General features: G+C 37.7%; 1 protein-coding gene across 2 annotated transcripts in view; it reads right to left on the bottom strand.

The window, feature by feature from the left end:
• The window catches only part of STRN (striatin), a 127,372-nt gene that overhangs the window by 54,984 nt on the left and 49,215 nt on the right, over positions 1-23,173 (bottom strand). For both annotated transcript variants that reach the window (XM_030800705.1, XM_030800706.1), the window contains exons 3-6: positions 21,771-21,844; positions 11,239-11,317; positions 8,276-8,443; positions 5,199-5,334 (exon numbers count right to left, since the gene is read on the bottom strand). In XM_030800705.1, coding sequence (XP_030656565.1) covers positions 5,199-5,334; positions 8,276-8,443; positions 11,239-11,317; positions 21,771-21,844 — 457 coding nt within the window. The remainder of the gene's footprint in view (positions 1-5,198; positions 5,335-8,275; positions 8,444-11,238; positions 11,318-21,770; positions 21,845-23,173) is intronic.

Below are 23,173 nucleotides of genomic sequence, written 5' to 3'. Positions count from 1 at the left end.
GCAGATCACGAGGTCAGGAGATCGAGACCACGGTGATACCCCGTCTCTACTACAAATACAAAAAATTAGCCGGGCGTGGTGGTGGGCGCCCGTAGTCCCAGCTACTCGGAGAGGCTGAAGCAGGAGAATGGTGTGAACCCGGGAGGCAGAGCTTGCAGTGAGCTCAGATTGTGCCACTGCACTCCAGCCTGGGCGACAGAGCGAGACTCCATCTCAAAACAAAAAAAAAAAAAAAAAAAAAAAAAGAAATAACTTTGTAATCACAAATCCAATTGAAGGGCTAAAACTTAAGCTGAATACAAGCAGAGACAATTTTTGGGATCTGCATGCCTAAGCTCTTTATGAACTGTCTCCATCTCAGTCACCTTTACCAACATGGGCCTAAAGAAATTAGGATGCTAGGTTTGCATTTTCTTTGAATAAAATTTCAATATCTCAGTTTCTCTAGACTTCAGCTTCTTCACTTCATGCAAAACAGAAATAACATGATATGATCAAATGTTATCACTGGACTTTATGAGTGGCTTAAAATTATAAAAGTTTTACAAACAGACCAATAGGATAGACTAGAGAGTTGAGAAGTAGACCCCAAGAGATGACAAACACGTGACTTGTATGGCCCTGTTCCCATGCTGTTAATTGGTATTCATCAATCACAGCATTCTTCTCCAAAGACAAGATACAGCCTCAGAAATCCTTCTCAGCACAGCACTCCAAGAAGCCACTACCAACAGAACAAAGATGGCATGCATCATAGATAAATCCTATCTAGCCTTAACTGTCCTGGTACATATAAAAACTGTATAGGAGTGGATGGGCACGGTGGCTCACGCCTGTAATCCCAGCACTTTGGGAGGCCGAGGTGGGTGGCTCACGAGGTCAGGAGATCGAGACCATCCTGGCTAACACGGTGAAACCCCGTCTCTATTAAAAATACAAAAAACTAGCCAGGCGTGGTGCTGGGCACCTGTAGTCCCAGCTACCTGGGAGGCTGAGGCAGGAGAATGGCATGAACCTGGGAGGTGGAGCTTGCAGTGAGCCAAGATCACGCTGCTGCACTCCAGCCTGGGCGACAGAGCGAGACTCCATCTCAAAAACAACAACAAAAAAAACACAATTGGGTAGGAGAAATCAAAGGATTATTTAATGATGCTAGAATAATTTGTTTAACTATTTGGGATATTTTCCTAAAATCAAGAAATACAAACCATATTCTAATAATCCGTTCTAATTTTCCCTAGGTAGCCAGACTAAGGTAGAAAGGTATATCTGGGCCAGGCACGGTGGCTCATGCCTGTAATCCCAGCACTTTGGGAGGCCGAGATGGGCGGATCACGAGGTCAGGAGGTGGAGACCATCCTGCCTAACATGGTGAAAACCCCGTCTCTACTAAAAATACAAAAAAAACAAAACAAAGAAAATTAGCCAGGCGTGGTGATGGGCACCTGTAGTCCCAGCTACTCAGGAGGCTGAGGCAGGAGAATGGCATGAACCCAGGAGGTGGAACTTGCAGTGAGCCAATATCGCGCCACTGCGCTCCAGCCTGGGTGACAGTAGGAGACTCCATCCATCTCAAAAAAAAAAAAAGGTGTATCTGAAGAGTTATGCCAACAGGACACCCCAATTCTCAGAGTTCCACATATAACTATATTGCCTAATCTATCTTCTTTTACCCTAGAGGCTTAATCCCTCCATTTTCTAGACTCTGATGAGTTGACAGCTGTAATTCAGACGGACCATCACCAACATCTTACAGACAGAGTCCTTGTGCTCACTGCCTGACAAAAAGAGCAGGCAAAATCCATAAGAAGCATGCGGAACCTCAAATTGCAAGAATGAATGTATTTTCAACGTTAAATATGGTATTAAGTAATAAAAGGAACTCTTGGGGGGAAAAACTTGTTTCTAGTCTCATTGCCTCAGTATAACCTTACAAAGAATAAAGGTAAATGACATTTATTACTGTCATTGCAGATTACTATTTACTAAGTATCCCACTTTAAATAAACCAAAAGTCCTCTGCTTCTAATGTTTAGGTACAGAAGAAAAATGAATTGTGTTTACCACTGGAGAACAGGATTAGAATAGGAAGGGGTAGAGTTTATAATAATAAGCATGTATTACTTTTCTTCCTGACATAGAAGGTTCCACTCCACTTCTGCCTTCAATGAGCTTATAAATCAATTTAAGAAATTAAGAGAAAACCAAAGAAGTTATGGGTTGCATAGGATGCCTAAGTAGATTAGAAAAATGAATAAACTGTCACTTCAAAAACCATTAGGAGGGCCATGACACAAAGGGACATGGGATTCTTTATACTGTGGCTAAAAAAATAGTTAATAGCTCTTAGTTCCATTCTTTTTCCTCCTAAAGTTCCTGAATGTGGAGACTAAATGCTGCTGCAGAAGTTAGGCTTCACACAGTTTGAAACTGATCACTTTTTACATGCATGTATAATCTCAGGGTTGTTATTACACTTAACTGGTGATGACGAGAATACTGATAATGATGGCAAAGAAAAATAAGGGCCAAGTGCAGTGACTCACACCTGTAATCCCTGCACTTTGGGAGGCCAAGGCAGGTGGATCGCCTGAGGTCAGGAGTTCAAGACCAGCCTGACCAACATGAAGACACCCCGTCTCTACTAAAAATACAACATTAGCCGGGTGTGGTGGTGCATGCTTGTAATCCCAGCTACTCGGGAGGCTGAGACAGGAGAATTGCTTGAACCCGGGAGGCAGAGGTTGCACTCAGCTGAGATTGCACCATTGCACTCCAGCCTGGGCAACAAGAGTGAAACTCCGTCTCAAAAAAAAAAAAAAAAAGAAATAAAATAAAATAACATTTTAAAAACTTGTTCTACTTGACATTTTAATAGGGTAACTTTCAGCTTTCCCTATAGAATGCAATAAGTTATGCTTATTCACTGCTACACAGAATTAGGTTGTTAAAGTCCTTTTCGGCATATAGCTATTTGAGTGTAGCTCTGAAAATTAATGTAATATAATGTAAAAAATAAGCAAAACTGTTAAAACCAGTGATTTGCTTAGAAATATTTTTTTCCAAAAAAACTAAAAAAAAAAAAAAAAAAGTTTTTTTTTGTTTTTTTTTTTGAGATAGAGTCTCGCTCTGTCACCCAGGCTGGAGTGCAGTGGCGCGATCTCGGCTCACTGCAAGCTCTGCCTCCTGAGTTCATTCATGCCATTCTCCTGCCTCAGCCTCCCGAGTAGCTGGGACTACAGGCACTCACCACCACGCCCAGCTAATTTTTTTTGGATTTTTAGTAGACACGGGGTTTCACCGTATTAGCCAGGATGGTCTCGATCTCCTGACCTAGTGATCCATCCGTCTCGGCCTCCCAAAGTGCTGGGATTACAGGTGTGAGCCACCGTGCCCAGCCAAAACTAAAAAAATTTTTGAGTGCAGTGGCATGATCATGGCTCACTGCAACATCAAATTCCTGGGCTCAAGCGATCCTCCTTCCTCAGCCTCCCATGCAGTTGGAACTACAGGTGTGTGCCATCACACATGGCTAACTAAAAAAAAATTTTTCTTTTTAGATATGGGGTCTTGCTATGTTGCCTAGGCTGGTCCCAAACTCCTGGCCTCAAGTGATCCTCCCACTTCAGCCTCCTGAGTAGCTGGGGTTACAGGCACAAGCCACTGCACGCAGCACAGAACTGCTATGATCTGCACTAATTAGAAGACAGTATATTTATCATGTTGTTTACTTAAAAAGACAACAGTCTATGGGTTAGGAATTTCTAGTAAGATCATATGTAATAGTTTTAATAATTAGTTTATAAATATTTTAAATAAATTGATATTACTAACAGAAATATATAGCATCATGATTCAAGGCATAATTTAATACTGAGCTATGAATAAAGTATTTTGATGGAAAAATAATATCTCAATGCCAGCATCCCACAGGAATCACAACGGACTACACAATTTCCAGATGATCAGGACATAGAAAAAGTGTCATAGAAATTTAGGCTTTTCCTTTTACTATGGTAAATTAAGACACATGCTATTACTACTTGTTTGGATAAGAAAAATTGGAAGTTACTACTTGAATTTCAAATAATTTCCACGGCAGGGCTTTACCAGTAGAGTACTAGTGAATAGTGGTGATGGAAAACAATAATCTGGCAGTAATAATTTGAGTCTCTGATGGAGCCCAAGAAGCAGAAGGGATAAAACACACAGAGGTTACACTTAGAAAGCACTTTATAGTTAAATAGATCATTTTCGCACAGTGTCTCTTTGTTCCTCACAAAATCCTCCATGGTTAAGATGGCTATTTATAACAACCCTCATTTTACAAATGAAAAAACTAAGCCTGAAGCATTAAGAAACACAAATAGTGGCAGAACTGGAGCTTAAACCCAAGTCTTTTAGTTAGAGGTCCAATCTGCTTTGTATTACTTTACTTTCCTCCTCTCTATTGATAAATTAATATGAAAGAGAAAATGCAAACATTTTCCTAGACAAAGCGAAACATGTACTCATATCTTACTTAAAAAAGAAGGAAAAGGAGTAGGAAGAAGAAGGAAGAAGAGAGAGAAGGGAGAAGGGGAAGAAGGGAGAAAAGAGAAGAGAGAGGAAAAGGGGGAAAGAGGGAAGAGAAGAATATGTAGAAGGGAAGAGAAAGAAGCGGCTACTTCGAGACATCTCTCATTCCAAGAAACTGCCATGGGAAAGTCAATAAGCTTATAAACATCACAAAACTTGAGAAGAATCCTAAACAATTTTGAAGAAATCTAATGGAAGAGTTCTGAAAGTTTGCCTACCAAAACAATCCTGACAAGAGAGACAAAAACTGCATATATTAGAGCTGATGCTAGTTGCCATCAGGCACCATGATGTGTCTGTCAATTCTATTCTCTTGTAACAACCAATAACCCTGCATTGTTATAACACACAATATTTACTATATTCATCTGCCCCATAGAAAAGTTGTCCTGTTCAATGAATGAACAAAAAGTCAAACAGTGAGGAATTTCAAGAGAAAGCTACTATATTAAAAATATTCTCAACTTGAAATCAGTATTATAAACTCTCATAAATGTCTCCAAATTCATGAAAAAGAAAAAGCTAGGGGTTAAGATTAAAGAACATGGATTATTTTATGCATTATATAATATGTATTATAGTCCCTAAAATATTTATATTGTATGAGTTATCTAACTCACTGTTGAAGTATCAATGATGCTTTTCTCTCTTCCATCAACGTCATCATCTTCATCTTCATCACTGAAATCTGCAGCTGCACTTTCAAGGAATTTGAAATTATCCAGCACGGAGGCAGAATCTGTTAACTCAGATTTTCTGGTGTAAAACATGTATATCCTGCTTAGTTAATCTTTTTAACTTCAACATAAGAAGTAACCCATGATATGTTGCATTAACTTGTTTATATGGTAACTATAAATCCCAAATCACATTATCTACATTGATTCTTATCAATTACACTCCCACAAATTTAAAAAGCAATACAGGAAGTGGATACTCTTTAAGTACTTTGTAATCCTATCTATCTATCTACTTACCTACCTACCTACCTATCTACCTGGAGACAAAGTCTCTGGGCTCTGTCACCCACGGTAGAGTGCAGCAGCATGATCTAACTCACTCCAATCTCTGCCTCCCAAGTTCATGCAATTCTCCAGTTTCAGCCTCCCAAGCAGCTGGGATTACAGGAGTGAGCCATCACGCCCTGCTAATTTTTGTATTTTCAGTAGAGATGGGGTTCCACTATGTTGCCCAAGCTGATCTCTAATTCCTGAGCCCAAGTGATTCGCCCGCCTCAGCCTCAGTCTCCCAAAGTGCTGGGATTATAGGCGTGAGCCATTCATATCTATTTAGATTAGTGGTAATCTAATGTAAAAAACTCCCCTTCCTGATTTATTTTTATTTTAATCCTTACACCAACCTTAATGTATTTCATTTTAAAAATATTTTTATTATCTCTACCGCTGTTTTTCTCTACTCTTATTCTCTCTGCAACTCTCCCTTTGACCTCTTATATAAGTTTACACAACTAAGAAAATAACAAGTATGTCATTTTTCTCTGATGCAATCTTGTATTTCTGTTTAACAGCTAAAGTAAAAGAGAAAATGTGTACATAAAGTTACTAACAGCAATACACTAGTCAAATTAACATTGCTATAGACTTGACCCTGTTGATTACTAAGCCATTAATCTCTTAGAAATAGTTGAATTTTCAAATATATGACTTGAATTTAGTTCCCTCAAAATAAATTTAGTAAAGATTGGCTGGGCGCAGTGGCTCACACCTGTAATCCCAGCACTTTGGGAGGTTGAGGCAGGCGGATCACGAGGTCAAGAGATCGAGACCATCCTGGCCAACCAGCATGGTGAAACCCCATCTCTACTAAAAATACAAAAATTAGCTGGGTGTAGTGGCGCCTGTAGTCTCAGCTATTCAGGAGGCTTAGGCAGGAGAATCACTTGAACCCGGGAGGCAGAGGTTGCAGTGAGCTGAGATCGTGCCACTGCACTCCAGCCCAGGTGACAGAGTGAGACTCTGTCTCTAAATAAATAAATAAATTAATTAATTAATTTAGTAAAGATTCCAATGGCCAGAACAGAAAGATTTATCTCCAGTTCATTAGGTAATATTTTAGACAGAGAGCATTTTCCTGAAGAAAAAAAAAAAAAAAAAAAAAAAAGTAGAAACTACTACGGACAAAATTTTCAAAAGAAATCTATCTTAAATTTCAAATCTGCTTACAGCTGTGTGTTTGGTATCACCCTCCCCTAACTCTTTATCCCTACTGAAATCAGACAGATTAGCAACAGTATCTTTGTCATTCTTAAAAGACAAATCAAGGCCAAAACACACAAGAGTGGTCTTCCCTGAAAATCTTTACTGAAGGTTATTAAAGTATGCATTATAGTTCTTAAAAACATTTATACTATCGGCCAGGCATGGTGGCTCATGCCTGTAATCCCAGTACTTTGGGAGGCCAAGGCAGGTGGATCACGAGGTCAAGAGATCGAGACCATACTGGCCAACATGGTGAAACCCCATCTCTACTAAAAATACAAAAAATTAGCTGGGTGTGGTGGCGGGCGCCTGTAGTCTCAGCTACTCGGGAGGCTGAGGCAGGAGAATGACGTGAACCCAGGAGGCAGAGTTTGCAGTAAGCTGAGATTGCACCACTGCACTCCAGCCTGGGTGACACAGTGAGACTCCATCTCAAAAAAAAAAAACCATTTATACTATCTAAGTTAACTTGATGACTTACATTAAACCCAGAACGTAAAAACAGAACTAAAGATAATGTCCATACAGTCTGTATCTATACAGAGAAATACCATGCCTTACATTTACAAATACAAGTTAATGTATTTTTTAACGCAGCCTACAAAGTTGGAAATGTATTCTTAATTATTAATGAATACATTTTAAGGCTCCAAGGAACTTTGTTTATAAAAGTCCTACAGTGAACCTTTACCTAATCCCATAATTTTAATTTATATTCCAAATAGCAGGAACTATCTTCTTGCTAGAAAATTTATAGAGTTCAATTAAAACCATTCTTCCTTCCTAAACAAGTGTCAAAATAAAAGTCATACTTAAACATTCACAGAATTTATGGCTTTTTATTCAATTAACAATCACAGAAATTTTTTCCCAATAAATAAGAATCTCTTTATTGAACTGTTTATGCTTATTTTAAGTAGAATTATATATAATTGTATGATACATAATCCAAAATGGAAAACAAAATATTTCAAATAGCTACTGAATTGTTCACATGCTGTCACTTCAAAATAGCTACTTAAAATAGATATTTTATATCAAAGGAAAGATAAATTACAACATTATTAGATAAACAAAAGTGGTTAAAAAACAGTGTTACTTCTAAAGAATTTGAGGTATTTTTACGATTTCTGGATCACCAATCATGAAACGTCATTCTTACAGATTTGTACTGAATTTCTAGATAAAACCTTTTCTGAAGTTTTATTCAGTGATTAAGTCAATATACTAAAATCTATTAAACAAATACACTAAAATCTGTATTAAATAAATATCACAAATAATATTCTTGAATTAAAATAGTCATAAATAACTCCAATCCTTGTTACCCTCTAACCAACTAAAATTTTAGAATTTTAATAAGTTATAATTAAACTATTTCTATGTCACTACCTAAAAGTACAAGTAGTGTCCATAAAACCAAAAATATTTAATAAGAACTAATAATAGCTAAAACACTTCCCAGACAAAATACTTACCCAATCATTGCTGTCTCTTTAACTTCAGCCTCTGTGCCATTTACAACTGAGTCCTGATTTTTGTCATCTTCCCTGTCCGTGACATCACTTGAAAAGCCCAACAAAGCTCGCACTCGTTTAGATTTCACATCTAGAATAGTATCTGTATAACCCACCTCCTGTAGATACCTGTGTGAAAAGAATCCTTAGAGTTCAGTCATACTGGAATCAGTATTCTATAATTTAATATGGAAATAAAAGTATTTATTTAAACTCACCGCCTGCATAAGACTTAACAGTACAGTACTATGCTAGTAAGACTTGTTAATAAATAATCTTCCAGCTGCAGATGGAGCTGTCTCTTGCAGTACCAGCCTCTACAGTCACTGAGAAAAATGAGAGAACTATACAATACACCATTCATTACATTTACCATAAGAAGCAGCTGGTCTTTAATATATCTAATAGCACATTCTTTCCTTTAGGCTGGATTGGAGCTAGCTCACTCCCAGACTCTACCAAATCAGTATTTTATAATAGTTATTCCAGCAGTTTTTTAAAATTTGTCATGGATCAACTGTTTGTGATCTAGACAGAATGTTCCTAGCATATATCGTCTCCTTCATCACACACAAGAAGGTAGTATTTCTCGAGTCACTTCTACAGAACTGAAGCTTCTATCCTGAGACAACTTTAAAATAAAAATAGACCGCAATTAAATTGTAGAATGTAGGAGGTGTGTGTACACATGTTTGTGTACATTACTGATGGGCAGCAACACAAAAAAAGAGCAAAGGCTTTGTATTGAGAGCTAGATCTGCATCCTGTTTCTGCTACTTACTTGCATAACTTTAATTCTCCTGAACCTCAGTTTTCTATCCCCTAAAACAGACACACCTAATATTGTACCTGGCATATACAAAGGACTCAATACCTATTAACACCAAAGTTGACCAAAACAGACCAAAAGTGGCAGTGACAGGACCATGAAAAAGGTAAATGCCATTAATAAACATGACAGACAAACATCAGACATTAACTTATAAGTAGGCACCGAGTCTACTGGATGAAAGAAGAAAACAAAGGTTGACGAGATAACCAGTTTAAGTTCAATTTATTAACAAGATTTGGTCTTAGTTATTATAGCTGAAAGAGTTATCTCAGAAATATATGTGATCAAAGGGAGTAAGTGTATCTTACCAAATCAAGATGCTCGTTTTTCAATCCCATCCAATATTTATAGAAAGGTCTCGATTAAAATTTGGATAATAAATTCCCAACTTTCCTAAATTTAAAGTTCTTGAAAACTGCTTCAAAGATGTTATATTTTTCCATTTTTAACAAATAATATTTGAGACATACCTCACTTTGGCAACAAAATCACATTACAAATACCTGTTTCAAAACTGCTCTTGCCATAGATAAGCTGGTTTTACTCAACAGTTACTTCCTCATTCATTGAAAAAATGACACCTTTACTCAGAAGAGTAGATTACGGGTCCTTTGAAGTTTTTGAAAATATCTCTTGGATAGCTCATTATGAAACCATTTTTTTGTTTAAAAAAAGATTAACATTCTAAGAACACATCTGTTTTAAAAAGGAAGATGTATAAGTCATATTTAAGATCAAAGTGAGGGCATTAGTAAAAATTCACTTATTAAATATCAGAAAATATCTCATTTTCTTGTAACTATCTAGATTAAAAAATACATATGCAAAGACATTTTAAGATTCTCTTTCCGTAGTCAAAAGTAATAGCTGCTATACATCCACTTTGGAAACCTTGGGTTTAAACAACTTATAATCAACCTCCAAAAAACCAGGTAGTAAATTTCATTTTACTGAGGCACAAATCTGAATATGAGTTTCAAAGGCGGTATTCAAGAACCAGGCACTGGGCTGGTGAGTCTAGTCTACCTCTTGATAGCAGAACCTCAACCCATCTTTGTTTACTCTTTATTGTCTCAAATACATATTAATATTTTATGGAAGAAAGTTGACTGGGCGTGGTGGCTCACACCCGTAATCCCAGCACTTTGGGAGGCCGAGGTGGGGAGATCACTCGAAGTCAGGAGTTCGAGACCAGCCTGGCGAACATGGCAAAACCCCATCTCTACAAAAATACAAAAAAATTAGACAGGCATAGAGGCACACACCTGTAGTCCCAGCTACCTGGGAGGCTGAGGCAAGAGAATCACTTGAGCCCAGGATGCAGCAGTTGCTGTAAGCCAAGATTGTGCCACTGGACTCCAGCCTGGGCGACAGAGTGAGACTCCATCTCAAATGAATGAATGAATGAATGAAATATATGTTAGGCAATATTTGCAAATTTGGAGAATTCAAAAAGTTCTCCAATTATTTAAAAGTTTTAAAACATAACAAAATTGCATGTAAACACCAATTGCACTTTTTTTTTTTTTTTTTTTTGAGATGAAGTTTCGCTCTTGTTGCCCAGGCTGGAGTGCAATGGCACGATCTCGGCTCACTGCAAACTCCACCTCCCCGGGTTCAAGCAATTCTCCTGCCTCACCCTCCCAAGTAGCTGGGATTATAGGCATGTGCCATCACGCCCGGCCAATTTTGTATTTTTAGTAGAGATGGGGTTTCACCATGTTGGTGAGGCTGGTCTCAAACTCCTGACTTCAAGTGATCCATCCACCTTGACCTCCCAAAGTGCTGGGATTACAGGCGTGGGCTACTGCGCCTGGACAATTGCACATATATTAAAATGTTACATATTCATACATAAAATATGCAATGAAAAGAATAACTTTAAAGTTATAAAATTCTTTTAACTATGTAAGTTCTACCGCAGAGAAAAAGTATTTAATATGAAAAAGGAACAGTAATTCAATTAAGCTTTTTCACAGCATCCATATAAGAGATAAAATATTCATCTGACTTGAAAATACACAGTAAAAATAACTTCATAAAACTGTTTTTTGTTTTCAGCCATTTATAAGTTTGACCATGGGACACTTACTGTCTGAGTAGTTGTCGACCTTGTTTCCACATTAACTGGCTGTTTTGTTGTGGCTGCACTTCTGTTTCATTACCTTCATCTAGAAAACATTAAGTCATAATAAAACTGACTTGTTTTATGTATTAGAGGGCATCTTAATTCATTAACAATGTCCAATAAACATTTATAAGATTAAGAATATTTAAAACTGCAACTGTAAGGTATGTGTTAGGCTAATGCAAGTTCTGTTTTTTAACTGTAATTTCTATAACAAAACTCTAATATAAATTATTGCTACTGGATTTCCCTAAGAGTAGCAGAACTAAAATAAATACATTTTCCCTATCTCTAACTAGACTGAGAATTTTTCTCCAGAACAAAGACTTATCCAATCAAGTCACACAATGAGAGTCAAATAAAAGTATTATAAAGTAGCACATCAGAACTAGAACAAGTCAATAATAATAATAATTGAACATTTAAAAATAACTAAGGGTATAACTGGATTATTTGTAACACAAAGGATAAATGCTTGAGGGGATGGATACCCCATCTCCATGATGTGACTAGTACACATTGCATGCTTCTATCAAAACATCTCATGCACTCCATAAATATATACACCTACTATGTACCCACAGAAATTAAAATTAAAAAATAAATAATAACTGGGCATGGTGGCTCACACCTATAATCCCAGCAATTTGGGAGGCCAAGGCAGGTGGATCTCTAGAACCCAGGAGTTTGAGACCAGCCGGGGCAACATGGAGTAAACCCTGTCTCTACAAAAAAAAATTATCTGGGCATAGTGGCATGCAGCTGTGGTCCCAGCTACTAGGGAGGCTTAGGTGGGAGAATCACCTAAGCCTGGGAAGACGAGGCTGCAGTGAGCTGTTATCATGCCACTGTACTCCAGCCTGGGCAACACAGGGAGGCTCTGTCTCAAAAAAATGAATGAATGAATAAATAAATAACAAATAAATAACTTTTTTTAAAAAAAGAACTAGAACAAAATACTGAGGAATGATGGTAGAAAAGCCAATTTGGTAAAGAGCAGATATATAACAACCTCAATCCAAACCTGTTTCCTTCATTAGCTATCACATTTAAAAACTTCAGGTAGGCCAGGCGTGGTGGCTCACACCTGTAATCCCAGCACCTTGGGAGGCCGAGGCAGGTGGATCACCTGAGGTCAGGAGTTTGAGACCAGCCTGACCAACATAGCAAAAACCTCATCTCTACTAAACATACAAAAATTAGTGGTGGTGGGTGTCTGTAATCCCAACTACTCGGGAGGCTGAGGCAGGACAATCCCTTGAACCCAAGAAGCAGAGGTTGCAGGGAGCCGAGATGATTGCGCCATTGCACTCCAGCGTGGGTGACAGAGCAAGACTCCATCTCAAAAAAAGAAAAAAACCTCAAGTATTCTTTTAATGACATTCTTTGAATGAAAACCTCCTAAACATTTTAAAACTTAAATTCATCATTAGGTAAAAGCAGAATCCTTTTTAGAAGGTGGTAAAATAAAAAGAGCTTTCCCTATGGTAAGTCTGGACTGCACAATCTCCAAGCTACACTACGGTTCTACATTAACAGTACAAAAAAAGTGCATACTTTCCTCAGCCCTTGATCAAACTCTAAAAAACTGCTGATCTTTATAGGATCTTATTCAAGTGGAGATACAAAAGGGACTGGAAAAATTTATTTGGTGACATTTGAAATTAAGTATTTATGGGCCAGGCACAGTGGCTCACACCTGTAATCCCAGCACTTTGGGAGGCCAAGGTGGGCGGATCACGAGGTCAGGAGACAGACACCAGCCTGGCTAATGCAGTGAAATCCTGTCTCTACTAAAAATACAAAAACTTAGCCAGGTGTGGTGGCACATGCCTGTTTCCCAGCTACTCAGGAGGCTGAGGCAGGAGAATCGCTTGAACCTGGGAGGCGGAGGTTGCAGTGAGCCGAGATGATGCCACTGCACTCCAGCGTGAGTGACAGAGCAAGACTCCGTCTCAAAAAAAAAAAAAAAAAAAGAAAGAAAGAAATTAAGTATTTACTACATACTGTGTTAAAAACACATACATTATCTCTTTTATTCCTTACAACCTCAAAGATAGGTACTTAGCCTCATTTTAAAGATAAGAAAGCTGAGTTTTGGAAGGTAATTTTCAGGTTTTTTAGTTAGAAACACAATTATAAGTGTTGAATTTCTGTTTCACTCCAGAGCCCCAGCATTCTCCTTCACATGCTATCACTACAATAAGAAATTAGAGAAATACATGAATAAAAATAAGAATTAAATCTTCCAAGTTTGTTTTTCTTCTAAAAGAACTCTAAAATAACTAGGCTTAGTTCTGTGATATACCAAAGAAACAGAAGAAGACTGGAAAGGCAGGTAGAAAATAAGGGGAATTAAATTAACTCCAAAAAGAAGCTAATTACTTTGTGATAACTTCAAAGAGAAAATAAATTAAAAAATAAAATAAAAAATAAAAAAAGAAGGGAGCAAAAACGCTGTCCCCAAACTAAGGGAAAACAAATAATCTTGTTTCCACTGACCACAAATTCAGGATCTGTGCAGGTAACATAGTATGTCCCAATATATCCCCTTCTTAAGTCAAGTGAGTAACCTGTACTTGCCAAGTAAAAACATTTACATTGCCATTTCAAGACTTCAGATGTTAAATGAAGTTCTGAGGTCATTAAATCTCCCATCACAATAGGGCTAAACCCTTTCTATGCCATTCTCAAATATACTCAACTACTTCTGCCTATTTTGGCAGCCAGTGATATTACAAAAATGTGATACAGCAAATCAATGGAATACTACTCAAGAAGAACAAGGAATGAATTACTGACACAAACACACATAAATCTGAAATGCATTATTCCAAGTGAATAAGCCAGAATCAAAAGGCTACAATCTGTAAGATTCTGGAATTCATATTACTTTCTAGAAAAGACAAAACTATAGAAATGGAAAACAGACTACTGGTTGCCAGGGGATTAGCGTAGGGAGGGAGAGATTTGTGAAAATACTAAAAAGGGTGACTTTTATGATATGTAAATTATATCTTAATAAGAATCAAATAAGAATGTACCCTATCCTCTTAAAAAAAAAAAAGCGTATTCTTACACTGAGATAAAATCTGACCCTCTAAGTAACATTTGAGGTTATGGCTGGGCCGCAGTGGCTCATGCCTGTAATACCAGCACTTTGGGAGGCCGAAGTGGGTGGATCACTCAAATCCAGGAGTTTGAGACCAGCCTGGCCAATATGGTGAAACTTCATCTCTACTAAAAATACAAAAGTTAGTTGGAGGCTGGGCGTGATGGCTCATGCCTGTAATCCCAACTACTCAGGAGGCTGAGGCAGGAGAATCACATGAACCTGGGAGGCAGAGGTTGCAGTGAGCCAAGATCACATCACTACACTCCAGCCTGGGCAACAGAGCAAGCCTCTATCCCCACCCCCGACCACCCCCCAAAAAAAATAGCTGGGCAAGGTGGCACATGCCTGTAATCCCAGCTACTAGGGAGGCTGAGGCAGGAGAATCATTTGAACCCAGGAGGCGAAGGTTGCAGTGAATCGAGATTGCACCACTGCACTGCAGCCTGGGCAACAGAGCTAGAGACTTCATCTCAAAAAAAAAAAAAAAAAAAAAATTCAGGCTAAAAAAAGAAACCCAAAGTCAAATAGCTCTTATATTTCCTTATTCAGGCTAAGCTTGCAGTTCTTTCCATGGTTAGTTAGTAAGTAGTCATCAACTATCACATTCATTCTTGCCTTGTCAAGTTCAAAAAGTGACATTATATAAAAGTGAGGATTTTAATATAGATAATAGTTGAATTTCTCGGTAATATCGTAAGTATTTGACTGCTATTTCCAGTCAAATTAGAGTAACAGACACCAGATTTACCGTCCTGCTGAACCAACTATAAAACAAAGCAGATGAAACAATGGTTTTCAAAACACTGGACATCACGTAAAAAAGGACAGTAATACCTTTAAAAAAAGGGGAAGCAAACAGGTAAGCCTCGTGATTATCCCAGACACCACCTAGAGAGAGTTTCCAGATCATAGCACAGGGAGGAACAAAAACAGTACCTGAAGAAATAATGGCTGAAAAGTGCCAAATTCCATGAAAACTATAAACCCATAGATCCAAGAAACTCAATAAATCCCAAGCATAAGAAATATGTAGGGAGGGCTAACTACACCAGGGCATATCGTAATAAAATCATTTAGAACCAATGATGAAGAGAAAACCTTAAAAGCTGCCAGAGAAAAAGGTCACATTATACACAGAGGAACAAAGATAAGGGCAACAGGAGATATCTCATCAGAAATAACGCCCATGAGCAAAATAAAGACTTTTTCAGGCCGGGCGCAGTGGCTCACACCTGTAATCTCAGCACTTTGGGAGGCCAAGGTGGGCAGATCACCTGAGGTCAGGAGTTCTAGACCAGCCTGGCCAACATGGTAAAACCCCATTTCTACTAAAAATACAAAAATTATCCAGGCGTGGTGGCAGGCACCTGTAATCCCAGCTATCCGGGGGGCCGAGGCAGGAGAATCGCTTGAACCTGGGAGGCGGAGGTTGCAGTGAGCTGAGATCGTGTCATCACACTCCAGCCTGGGGGACAAGAGCGAGACTTCGTCTCCAAAAAAAAAATAAATAAATAAAAAATAAAATAAAATAAAAATAAGAAAATAAAAAAAGACTTTTTCGGACATACAAAAGCTGCAAAAATTCATTACTAGCATTCCATATTACAAGATACGTGAGCGGAAGGCTTTAAGGTTGAAGGAAAATAATATGGAAACACAGATCTACACAAAGGAATAATGAGTATTGGGAATTTTTTTCATATTATTATTTAAATATCTTTAAAAGACAAAAGACTGCTGGGAAAAAAATAACAATGGAGTCTGTGGTTTATCACATACATAGAAGTAAAATACATGACAACAATAGCACAAAGACTGGGAAGAGGAGAAACGGAAGTACACTATTATAAGCTTATTGTACCATCCATGAAGTGGTATATTATCACTTGAAGACAGACTGTAATAAGTTGAAGATGTGCCTTGTAAGCCCTAAAGCAATTACTAAAATAAGAATTACTGCTAATAAGTCAGCAAAAGAGATAAAATTGAATCATAAAAAATATTTGATAATTCAAAAGAAGGCTGAAAAAGAAGGAAAAGAAACAAGAACATATTGAACAATACAAATTACAAAGGTGGTAGCATTATCCTAACCATATCAAGAATCATAAGTGCAAATGGTCTAAATTTCTCAATTAAAAGACAGAATTTATCACACTGGATATATTCAACTTTAAATAACTACCTGGCTTCTAATATTAAATAGGAGAGACTGAAATATCAAAAATAAATACATTTTAACATAGCTTGAGACAATATTCTCCTAAAGTAGAAATATGAAGGTCTGATAGTGGGACAAAAAAAAAATTAGAAAGGAAAAGTAAATTTTTGTGAAAAATGTTTCAGAAAATGTCTAGATTATCAGTTTTAGGAAAATATGGTAAATAGATAAAAGAACAAAGAATGGAAAAATAATCCCTGCTTCTTTAATGGTTATGCTATTTGAATATACCCTTTCTGCCACCTCCTAGTCCTTATCACTGTCATCTATAAACCCCAAGATAACCCTCCAAATCTGGCTCACATGTGTCTGCCACCAAACTTCTACATCATCTTGAGTGAAATCAATATGCATGTAGGAGATCCACTTCTGCCTCTCCACAGCCACCACCCTCTCTAGCTGTCATATCTTAGGTCTTGTCATCGTGAAGAACTATGATAGATGCAAACTGATCTCTGAGCAGACCCGTCAGGCTCAATTACTCCCAATTCATTAGTTCTTTTTTCTTTCTTTTTTCCCTAAATTCGCTAGTTCTTTAATTTAGCTGGGACCTCTAGCCAGGGGCCAGCACACTACTGCCTGCATGTCAAATCCAGCCTACCACCTGTTTTTATAGTACAGACACATCCATTCATTTATGTACTGTCTATGAACGCTTGCATGTTACAGTGGCAAAATTGAGTAGCTGCAACAAACAGCCTGCAAAACCCAAAATATTTACTATCCGGCCCTTTACAGAAAAAGTTTGCTGACCTGCTCTAGACCAGAATCTACCCCCTTACTTTTAATTTACCCATTAGCCAGCCTCCTTGTGTCTTCACTTCCTTCCTTCTGTAGTTTTAGTTCATGGCTCATCACTTCAATCATTCCTTTGCCAAATTTTTTGTCCCTTTGTCTCTCCATGAATTCAACTATTAACTATCTGCATTCTCTTTGACTTCACCCAGGCTACCAAATGTGCAGCCTAGTGCCTCTACATACACTCATGATCACACACCTCAACTGAACCCTTAGCTTTTCTCGATCCTACTGTTCCCTAGAAAGTTAGTCTTCCTGTTTACCAGTAGCATTTTAAACCTTCTCTACTTTTTCTTAAACATCTGACCCACTCTCAGCAGATAATCCTGTCTTATACATAAAGCTATCACTTGTGGACATTCCCTCAAATACCCACCACCAAACAGAAATCCAAATCTATAAACCTGTTAACCTAACTTCCTACATTCTCTCTCGGTAATGATAAAAGACATGCTCCTCCTGCCATTCTCCAGCTATGCTCAGAATCCAATCCCTATCACCTTCTTCATATTATCTTCCTATTTTGAGTGTCTCTACTCTTTCCCTTTTATTGGTTACTCCAAGACACACATCACACATGTGTGTGCGAGTGTGCACACACGCACACATACCTTCCTTGACCCCATGTGTCCTTCCAGCTACTGCCCTCTAATCTCTCTCCTTCACCTTCACAACCTAAGCTTCCTGAAAGCTAACTATACCCACTTTGTTTCTGCCCTCACCTCTCTCCTAAAGTTCCCAGTGTCCCATGTGTCACAAAGTCCTACAGATATTCTTCAGCCCTCTGGGAATTAACCAGTAGTGTTGAACAGTCCTTCCTTCTGGAAGCCCTCTCTTCTCTTGGTTTCCTTGGTCTCCTGGTTTTCCTCCTACAGTTAATGAAACTCTTTTTCATGTTTCCATTCTTCTACCGGTCTTTTAAATGTCATTCCTCAGGGCTCCATTTTATGTAATCTTACCTCACATACAGCTCCTGGGTGAGTGTTTCAACTCCAATGGCCGTGAGTGCCACCAGTACCATATGTTGATGCCTCTCAAATTTATGTCTCTAACACATCCATACTTCTGGCTTGAGCTCAAGACCCATATACTCAACTGTCTACTAGCCATCTTCACTTGGTTATCTAAGAAATAAATCCAAAAGTGAACCCACCATTTTCCAAATCTACTTCGCGTCTAGTTGTTTAAATTACAAATGTGGGAGTCACTTCTGACTCATCCTTTTTTCACCCCCTACATCCAATCAAGAAGTAGTTCCTGTACTTGCCTTGGCAGCACATATACTAAAATTAGAATAATACAGAGAAGATCAGCATAAAATCAAATTTATGTATATATAAAAAGAACTAGTTCCTGCATATTTTACTTCCTAAATATTTCCTGAACACACCCTTGTCAAGGAAACCTTACTCATTTGCCCAGGTTTCTGCAACAGTCCTCTAACCAGTCGCCCCATCTCCAGCGTTGCTCCTCTCTAATCCATCTTCCACACTACAGCCCACGTAATCCAAGAGTAAATCTCATCAGAAACCCCTAATTAAGATCCTTCAAATGCTTAGAATATTCCTAAGCGTGAACTACTTCACATGTTTCACAAGGCCCTCGTAACTATTTTACCCCCCAGCTAACTATCTACATCTGGAAACATTCCTTCCCTCTCTCCCACTACTATCCAGGTATCCCATTTCTCAAATGTGCCATAGTCTTACCTCAGAAGCTCTGCTGCTAATACTCTGCCTTTCTCCCACCTCCCATTCAACAGATATTTAGTCAGTTTATTTCCCCTGGCTAATTCCTACTTGTCCTTCAGATGTCAAAATTAAACATCACTTCCTCCAAGGAGCCTTTCTTGACCACTTGACTAGGTTTGTGCTACTGTGCTCAATAACACTTATTATTTCTCCATTATACATGTCATATGTTATTGTAATCACTTCTTTAACTGTCTGTATAAAAATCCAACAGGGCATTATTGTCTTACTCACTGGATTTGGTACTAGGTCTGAAAAACATTATATATATAATATTTACAAGATGAATGGATGGTTGGAAAGATAGATGAAATGATACTAGATACTAAGTATTATATACTGAGAATAACTAGGTATTGTATACTAAGAAAATAAACATTTGAGTTAGGAAGTATTCCCAGAGTATTTCCTAGTTTACAGATCAGGAATGGAGTAACCATAGAGAAATTAAGTAGGATCACGGAAATTTAAAACTTTGGGGCAGAGTCAAACTTACATCTGTCTGCTCTGAAAGCGCAAGCCCTTTCTACTGAGCTGCGCTGTTTACTTATAAACTTTATAATTTTTTTTAAGAGACAGGATCTCACTCTGTCACTCAGGCTAGAGTGCAGTGGCACAATCTTAGCACACTATAACCTAACCTCAAACTCCTGAGCTCAAGTGATCCTTTCACCTCAGCCTCCCCAGTAGCTAGGACTACAGGCATGTGCCACCATCCCCGCTAATTTTTTAATTTTTTGGTAGAGACAGGGTCTTGCTACGTTGCCCAGACTGGTCTCAAACTCCTAGCCTTAAGCAATCCTCCCACCTTGCCCTCCCAAAGTGGGATTACAGGCATTAGCCACTGCAGCCAGCCATGTTTACTTACAAACATTTAAAAAATATATTGCATCTAGGCTTCTATTCTCCTAAATGGATATCCAAAACTTAAGAAATGAAAACCTTTTAATACAATACTAATTAAAATCACTCCTTTGAGTCAGTTAATATAGTTTTAGAACAGTTTTTAACAAATAGCCTAGCTTTTTAAAAATTTATTTTGAAATTTAAGCACATCTCAGGTCACAAGAACAGACACTCAAGTAAAAGACAGAATATTAAAAAACAAAGGAAAAAAAACACACCAGTGATCAACTGGCATTGCTCTAGATCTCAAGCATTTAATATTCAGCTGAGGAAATGCATTAATACACTACTACATTGAATTAACTATAAAATTGGCAGTACATTTATAAGTCATTTTGGGAAGTTCTTTCATACATTGTCAAATACAGAAGCAACATGATAAAATGGAAAGAATATGAATTTTGGAGTCAGACAGACCTGGGTTCAGCTCCATATTCTATCATTACTTAATATCTGTGTGACGTTGGGCAAGTTTTTCCATTTCTCTGAGTTTAAATTTCACATATGTAAAATCCAAATAAATATTATCTTTACCGAAGATACTTTACCAAATAACTACTTTAAAATTTAAAGTGAATATGCGGCCAGGCGTGGTGGCTCACGCCTGTAATCCCAGCACTTCGGGAGGCCGAGGTGGGCGGATCACGAGGTCAGGAGATCGAGACCATCCTGGCTAACACGGTGAAACCCCGTCTCTATTAAAAATACAAAAAATTAGCCGGGCCTGGTGGTGGGTGCCAGTAATCCCAGCTACTCAGGAGGCTGGGGAAGGAGAATGGCGTGAACCCAGGAGGCAGAGCTTGCAGTGAACCGAGATCGTGCCACTGCACTCCAGGCTGGGTGACAGAGCGAGACTCTGTCTCACAAAAAAAAAAAAAATGTAAAGTGAATATATACATATATATATAAAGCCTCTAGCACAAGGTACGTATTTCAGTAAATGATATAAATGAACATTAATGTCTTCAGATATCTGGGAAATTTAACCTGAAATTACGCCAAAAACGTACCTATCTGAAACATGGTTGATAACTTTTGATTAATTTTTGTCATTCTTCCCTAATACCTACTAATAAGTGAATTATATCTATATTTCTTAATATCTGATTATTTACAAGTAATATTTTATATTGTTTGATGGTATGAAGAAGAAAAAGAAAAAGAAGAAATAATTCAAAAATATAATAAATGGTTCAGCTGTTAAAACATGTTCTAGTTACAGAAACTCCTGTGGAAGAAAGACCAAAACAGTTTTCCACCTGAAACCGAAGAATTATGTTTTTGGGATGAGGAATTCCTCCATGCTTTAAGAAGAAATCTCTTACCTCCGTATTTCCTAATCTTTCTCAGGATTTCAAGAGCATGATGTACTTTGTACTGCACATCTGAAAGTTCCCATTAACTCTGGGCAGACCCAGCAAGACAAGGTTATGCTGGTGCATGTTACCCCATGAACTCTGATCCTTCCAGTAAGTGTAGAACATAAGCAGAAAATGGGGAACTAAAAGAAAGGGGAAGAGGGAAAAGGAAGGAAGGTGGTGGAAAATGATCTAAATGACACTAAAGGGTGCCAAAAGACAAGCAGGTCAGAAAAAATAACTAATATACAAATAATTAGAAAGTAACTTACAGTTGTAAATGTTGCTAGAATATACTAGACATTAACTTCTTTTTAACACTTAAACTTCCTTTAAAATTAGCTTACCAGAATCATAGCTTGGAGGCTTCATATCTCCCTGATTCAATTCTGTCCCGTATTTCAACTTGTGGTATTTGGCTCTAACAAAGAAATGAGAAAATACAGACCATCTTAAAATATATTTAAATTAACTTTAACATACACAATAGTAGTAGTCACAAGAATTCAGTAGTCCTGGCTGAACACTCCTAGAACTTTCAAAGGCTCATAGCTTTCCATGGTGTCAAAGTTATAATACAAAAGTGCTTGCCTTTTTCGTTGTTGCTGTTGTTGTTAGACCATCAAGTATCCTTATAACAAAATAAAGGAATAACTCTGGGAATCATAACTCTTCTTTCTGTAATAACAAAATGAACCATATAACATCCTAGTTTCTGTAGTATTCAAATTTTCCTGATGATTGCCAAAGCTAAATTTTACTATCAAAAACAGTTTAAAAAAAAAAAAAAAGGTTTGGAATGTGAAATAAATTCGTAGAAGACTTTTCTCAAAAAATTGAGCTTTTTAAAAAGAAAAGTCATCTATAATATTATATGCCTTGTCAGATAATCATGATTTGCCAAATATGCATTATACTGCACAATCCAAGGGGGAAAACCTCAGCCCAAATCAATATTGAATAAGATATTCCAGTAGAAAGGAATTTTCTTAAACTAGTCAAGATATCCCTTGTCTTTTACTCAAAAAGAACTGTGAATGGGAAGACTGTCTTATCTTCTTTTCAAAGTTGACAGAATGTTATCATTCTGGTTAATAGGATTTAACCATCTGATTTAACTATCTCGGATTTAACCAAGAGACTACAAAAATAACCCAGATAATGTAGAAATTTTTAAAAGGGTGACTAAAAATAGCCATATCTGCTTAATCTATTTGCATATTTTCACTTGATGGCTCCCTAAAATATTGAGGCCATTTATAATAAATATTCAATGTGTTAAGACTGGGATATTAATATAAACAACAATAATTTGAAAAACCAAAATAATAAAGTAATAAAGGAAGAAAAGTGTAACACATCCAAATTTGAAAGTTTTCTTTTTTTTTCTTTATAAAAACCTAATAGAGCATTTACCATTAGGTTTTTTCATAATTTAAGAAAAGTAGTGGCTGGGCACGGGGGCTCATGCCTATAACCCCGACACTTTGGAAGGCTGAGGTAGATGGATCACCAGAGGTCAGGAGTTTGAGATCAGCCTGGCTAACATGGTGAAACCCTGTCTCTATAAAAAAAATACAAAAATTAGCCAGGCATGGTGGTGCACCTGTAATCCCAGTTACTCGGGAGGCTAAGGTGGCAGAATCACTTAAACCCGGCTGCAGAGGTTGCAGTGAGTGAGCCAAGATCATGCCACTGCACTCCAGCCTGACTGACACAGTGAGACCCTGTGTCAAAAAAAAAAAAAAAA

Source organism: Nomascus leucogenys, chromosome 19 (genome assembly GCF_006542625.1).
Source record: "Nomascus leucogenys isolate Asia chromosome 19, Asia_NLE_v1, whole genome shotgun sequence".
NCBI classification, from domain to species: Eukaryota; Metazoa; Chordata; class Mammalia; order Primates; family Hylobatidae; genus Nomascus; species Nomascus leucogenys.
This window is presented reverse-complemented; position numbering and strand designations above follow the sequence as displayed.